The sequence below is a fragment of the Alosa alosa genome, chromosome 19 (genome assembly GCF_017589495.1).
Source record: "Alosa alosa isolate M-15738 ecotype Scorff River chromosome 19, AALO_Geno_1.1, whole genome shotgun sequence".
In the NCBI taxonomy this organism is placed as follows: domain Eukaryota; kingdom Metazoa; phylum Chordata; class Actinopteri; order Clupeiformes; family Clupeidae; genus Alosa; species Alosa alosa.
This window is the reverse complement of record NC_063207.1, coordinates 7,207,286-7,219,785: the sequence shown is the minus strand read 5'-3', so window position 1 is coordinate 7,219,785 and position 12,500 is coordinate 7,207,286. Positions and strand designations below refer to the sequence as shown.

Below are 12,500 nucleotides of genomic sequence, written 5' to 3'. Positions count from 1 at the left end.
GCCATTCTGTCGTCTTTTTAAGGAAAGTGTAATTTGGATACATTCCATCATCTCACATGAGGCGCAGAATCCTATAGATCCACACTGTAATAATAACCCACTTAGGTCCTGATGAATACTACTATTAAGGTTGTGGTTACTCACAGGCTTGGCCGCTCTCTATCTCTTTAAGCTGAGACAGGTCGTTTTGTGTGACTCTGTTGGAACTGAACTCCACACCTCCTGGTCCTACTGCACCCATTGCTCACTCAGCAGCAGCCCAGTCAGGGGCCTACTAGCAGGGGGTGGATGGCTGTCCCTCCCTCCCTCCCTCCCTCCTCCCCTAAGGCTGTCCAGGGCTGGAGGTCTTTTTGGGGGGGTTGGGGCTTCAGCAGGGAGTTCCCCCCAGTCTAGGCATGTGTCAGTCAGGGTTTACCTTCAGCTCTTGTATCTGTCTGTCTGTGGTGAGGTACCTGGACAATATCCACCTTACAAACCAAAGTATTACACACGCAGTCTGCATGCCAAGGCAGCATGTGGTGTGATGCACGGTATTGTAGTAAATCAATTATAGTGATGTATTGTAATTAAGTACAGTATATAACTCTTATTTTCAGTGTATCTAGTGTGCACATACAGTACACACTATGAAAGGGAGATTTTGAATTCTGTTTCCCTGTGTAGAGAGACGTTTTTCTTTGCCAGTGTGGTCTGCTTGCTTGGCCTCAGGGGTGCGAGCCAAGGGCTCTGAGTCAGTTCATTTTTAATGGCGCTATAAAGATAAATAAAATCCCAAATTGAATTCAGTGTTATGCCAACAGACACGAGTTCACACACACACACACACACACACACACACACACAAGAGACACATACACACACACACACACACACACACACACACACACACAAGAGACACATACACACACACACACACACACACACACAAAGAGACACATACACACACACACACACACACACACACACACACACACACACTGTATTTATAATTTTCCCCGTATGCTCTTCTAGCTCCAGATGAGGTGATGCCACCTGGTGCTGTCCCACGTCCGACCTCTCTCTTGGTCCACTGGAGTCTGCCTCAGAGACCCAACGGCGTCATCACAGACTTCCTGCTCTATAAAGACCACGTGCTCGTCTACCAGGGCAACGACACACAGCAACTCAACATTACAGGTAGGACTACAACCTGCTTCCTGTCACATGCCTCAGCACAGCCAATCAGGGTCTGCAGGGGCAATGCCAAATCATTGACCTCTGAAGTTCGCCTACAAAAAAGAACCAAAACGGCCATCTTTGCCCATATAAGGAGATCCGGTTGTTAATTGAAGCTAACTACCTATGGCAAGTTGCATTGCAAGTTACTGTAGCTCTGGGGTAGCAAAAATCTAAGTGTGCCGCCTTCACCTACCAGAGATCACAGTATCCACTCGAAGGCAGAGGACAAAAGTGTGTTCAGGAAAACGTCTGCATTTCAGACTTTTTCATCCCCTGATTCTGCTAAGCAGAAACTTCACAATAAATTAAGGTTTATGAGTCCATAAAAAAACACTTACTAAAGTCATGTAGTGAACAAAAACAAAGACTGTCAAAATCCTTATTATGGAGGTGATAGATGAGGAACGAATGTGTGAGTTCTGAGTCGACTGTAGAAGTTTTTGTTGATTGTACATGTATGTTGACATACATTACATACAGTACATACTTTTATTCATTTAGCAGACGCTTTTATCCAAAGCCCAAAATGAGGAATAACATTTAAGCTACAATGCAAAGCAGTCCTTAGGTAGGAATTAATATAACATCAGTCAATACTATTACAAGAGGATGAGTTAAAAGGACTAGTCAAAGTGTAGTAGAGGGAGAATGAAGGTTCGGTGTGTTAGAAGGTTCGGTGTGTTAGGTTATTTAGATAGATAGATATAGATAGATAGATAGATAGATGGATAGATAGATACTTTATTGATCCCCAAGGGGAAATTCAAGAACATATTTGAAGTGTTGGGAGAGGAGGAGCCCTTGGAAGAGTTGGGTCCTCAAGAGCTCCTTGGAAATAGAGAGGTATCTGCCCTGGTGGCGCTGGGGGACTCTAAATGAAAATAGTCTGGATTGCTGTGTGTATGGATGGCAGTGCCAGACGACACTTCTTGGAGGAACACAGCAGCCGAGGGGTAATATAAGCCTTAAATTCAGAAAATACCTTAGGCTGAAAGAACACCTCCGTCTAAACCTGCTCCAAGGAAATGTGTGTCATTGCCAGTGTGATTTATGTGTGTGAATAGTTCCCCATGTGCATATTTTATCAGACAGAATATGATTTTGTGTGAGGAGTGACACAAGACTGTGCTGGAGTTAACACACTGGCAAAAACATCTTTTGCACATCGCTGGGTAGTGGTCATCAGGTATTCCCACCAAAGACCACATCACTGGTATTCCCACCAAAGAGCACATCGCTGGGTAGTGGTCATCAGGTATTCCCACCAAAGAGCACATCGCTGGGTAGTGGTCATCAGGTATTCCCACCAAAGAGCAGTAAAAGGTCCCGGACCTCTTGCCAGGCCCGTCATGTAATGGAGATTTCTGCGGTTCTGCTCTTCATAAATATCAAATGGCCTATTCAAGTCACTCACTTTAACTACCAGCCAGCCATCGTACTCTGAATTTTTATACACACCAGACCGTTGTCTGACCACACTTAGGTAATACATATTCTTTAAATATTATAACAGTAGGATTATATAATGTAATATTTAGATATATTATCATTTTCCATTTGTACTGTTGTGCACGTTCCAGAATATTCCTCATGTCAGTATCACACATTCTATACGATATATCACACAAAGTGATATCTAATGTATCACACTGTTTGTTTTAAAAAAATACTAAATAACAATGGGATTTAGTAATAGTGCATTTTGGGATATTATTCCTGGCTCACATGATTTACAGTTTTGAAATAAGTGCAGTATTATCTTTTCCAACCTTCTAAACTCCTTTACTAGTATCTCAGTGTATCGACTGCTAATAATAATAAAATAAAATAAGATGTTAATCAAAGAAGCTCAACCAAGCTCTGAGGCCTTGTGGCATAATAGGCTACACCAGACACACACACACACACACACACACACACACACACACACAGTGAACTGAAACGTTCCTTTCGCGGAGCGAAAAAATAGTTTTAGAAGATTGGTCTAATTTTTGAATGTATGTGCCGCTATCACGTCTGGTGTAGCCAGTTCCATTGATTACAGTGGAAGCTAATTATCGCAGCATACACTCCTCGAGCGGAGTGCTTCAGTTACGGGCCTGGTGTAGCCTGCCTGTAAACCAAGTCCTCCGTAAGACTCCGGCAGAGTCTTAGTGTTCCATCACCTGTGTCCGGGGATCAGGTGGAGCGGCTGTCTCGCTCGCTCTGCAGAGCATGGCTGCGTCACCTCGCTGATCGCCATTGTCTGTGAGGAGCGCTGGTGTCAGCGGAGGCTGTTGGGCTTGTTGTTTGCGTGGCACGTTTAGGTTGTTTAGGGTGTTTCGTGATTCTCCTCGTGGTCGTGTGATCGTGGTTGAGAAGGGGCCCTGGCCCCCGGCTTCTGCTCCTGCTGCTCCTGGAGGTGGTGTGTGAACGCTGCAGGATGTTTTATTAAAAGGCAGTCGGCTCTCTGACCACCATTTGACCCGAGGTGAAAGTGATGCCTAAATGATGTGAGCCCCAAAAGGCCAATTTTCACTCCGGACAGGTATATTCGCTCCGAAATGAATCATTCAAAATGTCATTCCTCTTTCCTCCGCCCGCTGCCCGTCACCACACACACACACACACACACACACACACACACACACACACACACACACACACACACACTCTCTTGTCGCCTGATGGAAACTAATTCCCTGCCATAAAGCCTCAGCACCTGCCTGGTGGAGGGATCTCTAATAAATGTCTTTTAACGGCCTTCGAGATCATTTCCTGCCCGGAGAACATTGTTTTCTCAGATGAGTGAGAACAGGAATGCGCCGCCACCTCCACTGCCAATGCGTCGTGGTTCCGCTCCACCATCATCCTCTCTGCCCCTCCTCTTCATCTCGTCGCTGCGGCGACTGCCGACCGTATATTATGACATCAAAAAGCCTGCTCCTGTCGCCGAGGCCAGGATCTCTGGGGATTGAAGCCCCTCAGAGAGGCCCCAGTCCCACCGCCCTGCGGTAATAAACCTCTCCCGTAGTTCACTAGCCACAGCTGGGATGACCATGATGCACCTGGTCCCTGCCCGCCCCCACCCCCACCCCACCACCCACCGTCCAATCAGAGAGTCCAGGGTGATCCACTTTGTGTCGTAGAGCCTAGTAGTGTGTTAGTTTCTCTCAATACGAGAGGCTCAGCCAGTGATTTACCACTTACCAGTGTAAACGGTGGCTTGCATTCCTAACTACACTCCCATATGCCATCTAGAACGCAGACAGACATGGTCATTATCGCCTCGGCTGCAATAACACACGGCGATGAGTCAGCCAGACATTGCGTTTATCCATTTATTCAAGTTAATTGAGCATTTTATGCGCTTGTGGGTTTATTTTGTGCTTTAGTGATAACGCGTTATGTTAAATTATCAGAACTGTGAATGGTTTAGAGCTCCTCAAAGAATCATATCGTGCAGCTGTAAAATTTTGTGCTTTAACATCTTAAAGAAGATGTGTTAATGGGTGGCAGTAAATCCACACAATGACTTTTGAATTGGGCGTACAAAAACTCTTCAGACTGTCGCAAAAAAAATAAAAAAATATGTATGGGCGAGTTTAATTGAGCCTTCACTTTAAATCTCTACAATCTGTTTTCACGTCTGTCTGTGCGACTGAAGAGACACAGTGACTCTCTCTCTCTCCACGGCAAGCTTTTTCTTCCACAGCGCTTTTCTCTGCAGCGCTTGTCCTTCACTGGAGCAGATTCATACTTGCTGCAGTCAGCAGAGACACATGTGAATGAAGCAGAGCCACTTTGCAAATCCATTCTGTTTAAAAGAGAGAGGGGGAAAAAAAAACATTTGTATTCACAGACATTATCCCAAGTCTTTGGCCAGGCTTTGGCTCTGGCTCGGCCCAGGTCTGGCCCAGGTCTGTTCTGGCCCACTTGCCGTGTGAGATTGCAGGGCTTTGGTGGCTGTTCGGGTAACTCACTCAACATCTGCACGGGCCTTTTCAGCAGTCATCTGTTTATTTTCAGGGAAAGATGTGAGATCAATGGGTTTTCTTACAACAATAACAGAAAATCAATGGTGAAATGGACCTTCCTTCATCGCCCGTATTGAAAATTACAGCTCGTCTGACAGTAATCGGTGGGGCGCCCAAGCGCTGGGATGTAATGTCTTGTAACCCGTCTCTAGTTAATGCGAGTTGATCCATTTTCTTAGGCATAGCGCCACAATCCACCCCCCCCCCCCACCCCATCTCTCTCCCTCTCTTCCATCGCCTTGCTTAGCAGTTGATTGTATGCAAATGCACTGAGTCGTCTGAAACAAAGCAGAGTCTTGTCCGGGCTCAGGCGCAATCCTAAGTGCATTTCACGCCTGGGTTGGTGTTTTAAGGGAAGGACTTGAGCAATCCTCCTCTCGGCCTCTCACCAGCCTCTCAGCTCGAGCAGCTCGAGCTCCTCTCTCTTCCTTTCTGCTTCCTTCATCCAAAAAACAGCAGCCAACTCTGCTGAAATGTTCCCTGCTGAGCTTCAGTATCCCACGCCCAGAGGTGGGCCGGAGGTGGGCCACAACCAGGCCGGATTCAGGCCAGCATCTCATGGGTCCTAGGATCCTTGTCTCCTTCCCAGTCCACAGCCCAGCACTCTTGCACCCTTACAGCCTTGTGGTGTTGCAATCTTGCACCCTTGCAGCCTTTTGGTCTTTGCGGTCTTGCGGCCTTGCGTTCGTGGCTATGAGATCTCCCCAGTAGGCGCCGCACCTGGAGTACATAAGTATTACACTGGAGGCTGAGCGCTGAGTACGTGTGTATTACACTGGAGGCTGAGCGCTGAGTACATTAGTATTACACTGGAGGCTGGGACGAGCGCTGAGTACATGAGTATTACACTGGAGGCTGAGCGCTGAGTACGTGTGTATTACACTGGAGGCTGAGCGCTGAGTACATTAGTATTACACTGGAGGCTGGGACGAGCGCTGAGTACATGAGTATTACACTGGAGGCTGAGCGCTGAGTACACTGGAGGCTGGGGTGAGCGCTGAGTACGTGTGTATTACACTGGAGGCTGGGGTGAGCGCTGAGTACATTAGTATTACACTGGAGGCTGGGGCGAGCGCTGAGTATGTGTGTATTACACTGGAGGCTGGGGTGAGCGCTGAGTATGTGTGTATTACACTGGAGGCTGAGTGCTGAGTACACTGGAGGCTGGGGTGAGCGCTGAGTACATTAGTATTACACTGGAGGCTGGGGCGAGCGCTGAGTATGTGTGTATTACACTGGAGGCTGGGGTGAGTGCTCAAAGCATGTCGGAGGCACTGAAGGTGGAAGATTGCACAGGATGCGGCCACACACCACTTTCAGTCCACTCCACAGCACATCCGCAATGCATCATGGGCCGCAGAGTGGGAAGGTCTGCAGAGACAATACAGCACAGCGTCTCTCTCTCTCTCTCTCTCTCTCTCTCTCTCTCTCTCTCATGGGCTCCTTTCTATACTTTTTCTATCCTCTCTATCCTCTCCTATTTCCTCTCTCTCTTCTCTATCCCTCTCTCACTCTTTTTTCTTCTCTTTTCTTCTCATTCTCTTTCTTCTCACTCTCTCTCTCTCTCTCTATCTCTCTCTCTCTCGTTCTCCCCTGCTCCCACCATTCCTCACTCATTGTCAGGCCCCACACTCAATCCTGGGGATTCCAATTTCTGTCGGGGTATCTCAGCTCGGCTCCCTAGCTGTCCCCTGCTGTGATTTTGGATTCTTTGCTGTCTTTTATTCCACCCCCCCTCTCTCCTCTCTCCCTCTCTCTCTCTCTCTCTCTCTCTCTCTCTCTCTCTCTCTCTCTCTCTTTTCTTTCCTTGACAGTAAACTGCTTTCAACATCTTCAAGGAGAGGGCTCAAACCTATTTCCCCATCCAAAAGAAGGGGGGCCCGCTTTGAAAACATACATGTGTACTTCTTCTCCACGCCTTCACTGTTTGAAAAGCGCCAGCATCTGAATTGACTGAATTACTGAATGACACCGCTGGCGTGGAAGAGGCATCCACCCGTAGAGGTGGCTAGCGCTCAGATAGCAGCTGCCGCTGCAGCGGATCTAGGCCACGTACGGGCAGAATGTGGGCCGGATATGAGCCAGGCCAGGGCCAGACTGGCTTTAGAGTGAAGCGTCCAGTGCGTCCAGATGATGGATGATTATCAGAGCAGGGCCACAGGAAGGTGCCACTCCTCCTGACAAACAGGGCAGAGCGGATTCAACTAAACGCCTGTGTGTGTGTGTCTGTGTGTGTGTGTGTGTGTGTGTGTGTGTGTGTGTGTGTGTGTGTGTGTGGGATGATGTGATGGTGGTGCTGCCTCTTTGTGGATGTGAGAGGTATCTCTGTTTGTAGGGAGAGGGAATAAAGCCAGTACCCTTCCCAGTACCCTTCAGTCTGTCATTGATGTGCTTTCAACCTGCTGTCTGGTGCTGTAATGGCGTCCTGTTGGGAACTTTACTGTATGTGTACCCCGTATGGAGAGGACTGTACCAACTAAATTCAGTTCCAAATTACACTTTCTCTCTGCGTTTAGTTTAGTCTCAGGTAAGAAGTGTTCTAAATCTTTAAATCGATCTCGGCTGCGCTTTTTCTGGCATAATTCAGATTCACGTCCAGAATCGGTTTGACCCTAATGTCCATTTGATCTATGCACGTTTATTTCTCTGCTTGAAATGCTGGCACCCAAAAAACCTCCTCCGTAATTGATGTCAACTTTCGCGTGCCTTTGAAACAGTGTGAGGTCATTGTTTACCTCGCCACCCGTGCCATCTATTTATAATAATTGCTGGGCAGGTGTCGTGCCCCCGGGGCAGATTTGGAGGCGGCCGGGCGCTCTCTGGAGAAGACGGCGGCCATCACCGGGCATCCTTGTTTTGACAGCTCCTTAAGCTCGGCACACACATAAAAGTGCTGAGGTGTGTTTGCCGTCTCTGGCATCTCCGCGTCGCTGGCTTCCCAGGAGGCCCGAGCGCGTTGAGTGATAGGCTGGACGTCGATATATCGACCGGCCCGCTTCCAGGTGTCCACGTCTGCTCCGAGATGTTTTTCAGCAACAAGGAACATATTTTGATAGTCAGACGTTTGGGTCGTTTTGAGGTAAATTAAGCCTGCGGGTATGCATGCGTCCCAGACCTGCACCAGGCCTGAATAGCTAATGGATTTAAATAGCTAATGGATTTAAATTGCTTTGTGTGTGTGTGTGTGTGTGTGTGTGTGTGTGTCGTGTGTGTGTGTGTGTGTGTGTCAGTGTGTGTGTGTGTGTGTGTGTGTGTGTGTGTGTTTGCATGTAAACATGTCTCAACTTACTGATTGCCCAAGCCATACTTTTTAACCCAAAACCCAAAATCAACACACACACACACACACACTCACATACGCACACACACACAAAAACACACGCACACACAACACACACACACACACACACACACACACACACACACACACACACTCAGGCACACACAGGCACACACACACAGGCACACACAGGCACACACACACACTCTGGTGAGTGGCTAAAAACCTGCTGCTGTGATGTAGGGTGTTCTGCTGTCGCTCAGATTAATCAGGCTCAGTTTATAGAACCGCAATCTTGCTTTACAAGCGTTCAGATAAAATCGCATATTGCTCAAAATTAGATCCCTGGTTAAAGTTTTATTTACACTGTTGAACAAGACTGCCATGGAACCATGCCATGACTATGATATTTCTGACTTATGTTTGTTTAGATGTGTTTGAATATGATTATAAATCTCCTTGGTGTTCAGAGTACAGCTATTGCAGAACTAAGTATGGGTTGCTTGTTGTCTGTCTGTGTATTATCAGAGTCATTTATATGATATCTTCTATGGTGTTTTTAATACTATAATTTGCGTGTGTGTGTGTGTGTGTGTGTGTGTGTGTGTGTGTGTGTGTGTGTGTGTTTTGGGGTGTACAGCTCCCACATGTTTCTGCTGAGTGTGTGTATGTATGCCAGCTGTGTGTGTGTGTGTGTGTGTGTGTGTGTGTGTGTGTGTGTGTTTAATTAGCAATCCTGTGTTTCTACTGTGTTACTGTAGGTTTGGGGGTGTACAGCTCTCACAGGTTTCTGCTGAATGTGTGTACGTATGCCAGCTGTGTGTGTGTGTGTGTGTGTGTGTGTGTGTGTGTGTGTGTGTGTGTGTGTGTGTTTAATTAACAATCCTGTGTCTCTCCTGTGTTGCTGTAGGTTTGGGGGTGTACAGCTCTCACAGGTTCCTCCTGAGTGTGTGCACACGCAACTGGCTGCAACCAACAGCCTGAGGTCAACCTGCATGACTGGCCAGCTCTCAAGCACCAGGACCCCCCAACACTCACAGTTCTGGACTCACACAGCATCTACGTCCAGTGAGTATCACGCACACACACACACGCACGCACGCGCACGCGCGCACACACACACACACACACACACACACTGGATTCACACAGCATCTACATCCAGTGAGTAACACACACACACACGCACACACACACACACACACACGCACGCGCACACACACACACACACACACGCACGCGCACACACACACATACACACACACTGGATTCACACAGCATCTACATCCAGTGAGTATATCTACAGACACACATACTCACGCATACACACACACGCGCACACACACACGCACACACAGACACACTGGACTCACACAGCATCTACATCCAGTGAGTATATCTACAAACACACACACACACGCACACACAGACACGCACACACACACTGACACACACACACACACACACACACACACACACACACACACACACACACACACACAAACACACACAGAAACACACACGCACACACACCCTGAATTCATACAGCATCAACTTTCAGTGAGTACAGTACTGTATATCTACAAACACACACACACACACACTGGATTCACTCACTTCCCCCCTCTCTTTCTCTCTCTCTCTCTCACTCACATGCACACATAAACACAAACAGTCACACACTCATACCTTTGATAGAATGACACACCCACAGTAACACGCATGCGTAAACTCAGATATCCACCATACCTGCCAACTCCCCGCTTTTCCCCTAAAGGCTCCCGTATGTCAAGGTCATCTCCCAGCACCCTCCCCGCTTTGTTATTTCTCCCGAAAACTCCTCATTTGCATTGCATGGCCATAAACTTCATTTTAAAATCATTGATCCATTCATTTTTTTCTATTAGTCTGACATCTCTCCAGATTGTGTATGAAATACACCCCACACATACACGATCACTTAGTTCCAATTCAACCGCTTTGTAGGCTAAAACCTGGCAAACCCAAAACCCAAATAAGGAAGCGGGTGCCGATTGCACAGCCTGAGTCTCGTCAGAAGCAAGCGTGCTAGTTGAATGGCCTAATCCAGAACTAGCTGTTGTGAAATTGTTGGAAATTTAATTGATTCACATCACATAAACTGTTATTGGGTGTTGTTGATAAGCTGAACTTGTGTCCTCGGAACCAAATCAGACAGCAAGCAGCTTTGGAGTTTTGGAAGTAGGCTGCAGGCAGGCAGCTGGTGGATACATAACTGGCATGCGTAAGGTAATGGTAAGGTAAAAGCAAACTCCCCTGTGTGATATCCACACAGACAGCATCACATACCTGTACATCCGTTCCTCTGATATATCAAAACAAACTCCCTACCACCCCAACAGTTGTTAATTAAGTATGTTAGACGTCACAACACTCTCTACCACATGTGTAGCAGTGGTAGTTTACAGTTTACTACCTGAGGAAACTGGGGCCTCTGGCTACCTTCCTCAGACTCATGCACATACAGTACGTGTGTGTGTGTGTGTGTGTGTGTGTGTGTGTGTGTGTGTGTGTGTGTTTACAGTGTTGAGCATGACGGGCCAGGCTCACTCAGAGGCGTAACGTGTACGTGTGTGTGTGTGTGTGTGTGTGTGTGTGTGTGTGTGTGTGTGTGTGTGTTTACAGTGTTGAGCATGACGGGCCAGGCTCACTCAGAGGCGTAACGTGTGTGTGTGTGTGTTTTGTGGACAGTGTGTGTAATTTATTATGATTAAATGCACCAGGGTGACTTTATATCCTTTTGTGGGACTGTGAACCCTTCATGTTGTGGGGATCGTGGGGTGCAGTGGGTGGACCCCACCTCAGAGTGGGGAAGCAGATCCTAGACCACCCTCATTAAAACTACTGCTGTCCTTGGGCCCTGAATATGCATGTTCACTCATACACACACACACCCATATTCACATATTCAAACACACCTATGTACATTCAAACAGACACACATCGACACACACGCAGACACACACACACACACACACACACACACACACACACACACACACACATATCCAGTCACATTGAAACACACACACACACACGGGGAGGAGTGATTCTCGTCCTAACGAGGCGTGGGCTGGAGTGAAGGTGACAGGAACTCACCTTTTATGTGACAGATTTTCATCAAAGACATCTGATAATGAAGCACTGTGAATGGCGGCGAAAGAGAGAGACAGAGAGAGAGAGAGAGAGAGAGAGAGAGAGAGAGAGAGAGAGAGAGAGAGAAGAGAAGAGAAGGACACTCAGATGTGATCGTCCTTCTTTGTTATCCACTGACACTACAAGAGCCCTCCAAAGGCAATGAAGATCCAGTAACCCCACGGCAGGATGCTACCTAGCCACTTTTTAACCCAAAACCCAACATCAAAACACACACATGCACACACACACACACACACACACACACACACACACACACATTTAGGGCCGGATGAGTGTGTGTGTGTGTGTGTGTGTGTGTGTGTGTGTGTGTGTGTTGATTTTAGGACAACAGCTCACATTAGAAGCAGTGGTTATTGGCCTTAAATGTGTGTGTGTGTGTGTGTGTGTGTGTGTGTGTGTGTGTGTGTGTGTGTGTGTGATTATTAAGGACCAATGACCCTCTTGACCCTCCAAATGTGTGTGATATTCCCATGTCCAGGCAAGAGACTGACCTTCTGAGTGTGCACACTCCAGCACCACATTAACTGACCGTAGGTATGCAGCGCCAGCCGCGGCCACTTGAGTAGTCGACTCTCCGGATATTTATGGAATTACTTTGTGCCGAGCCGTTGCGCAGTCTGGGACTTTGACACGGGCACGTTGCGTTTTTATGTGCGTGTTGCGGAGCTGCTGGGCGAAGTTGTGTTCTCAGGTTGTTTGGTGAGTGCATTTGGCCATTATAAATCAGCCAAAAAGCCCCCCGTAGCATACGCACTTCACTTTATGATAATGCAGCAGGCAGCGACGAG

General features: G+C 47.5%; 1 protein-coding gene across 1 annotated transcript in view; it reads left to right on the top strand.

Annotated features, from left to right (window-relative positions):
- Positions 1-12,500, top strand: part of ush2a (Usher syndrome 2A (autosomal recessive, mild)) — a 303,512-nt gene that overhangs the window by 101,491 nt on the left and 189,521 nt on the right. The window contains 4 exon segments of the mRNA XM_048228289.1: positions 1,012-1,176; positions 9,276-9,334; positions 9,462-9,531; positions 9,534-9,582. Coding sequence (XP_048084246.1) covers positions 1,012-1,176; positions 9,276-9,334; positions 9,462-9,531; positions 9,534-9,582 — 343 coding nt within the window.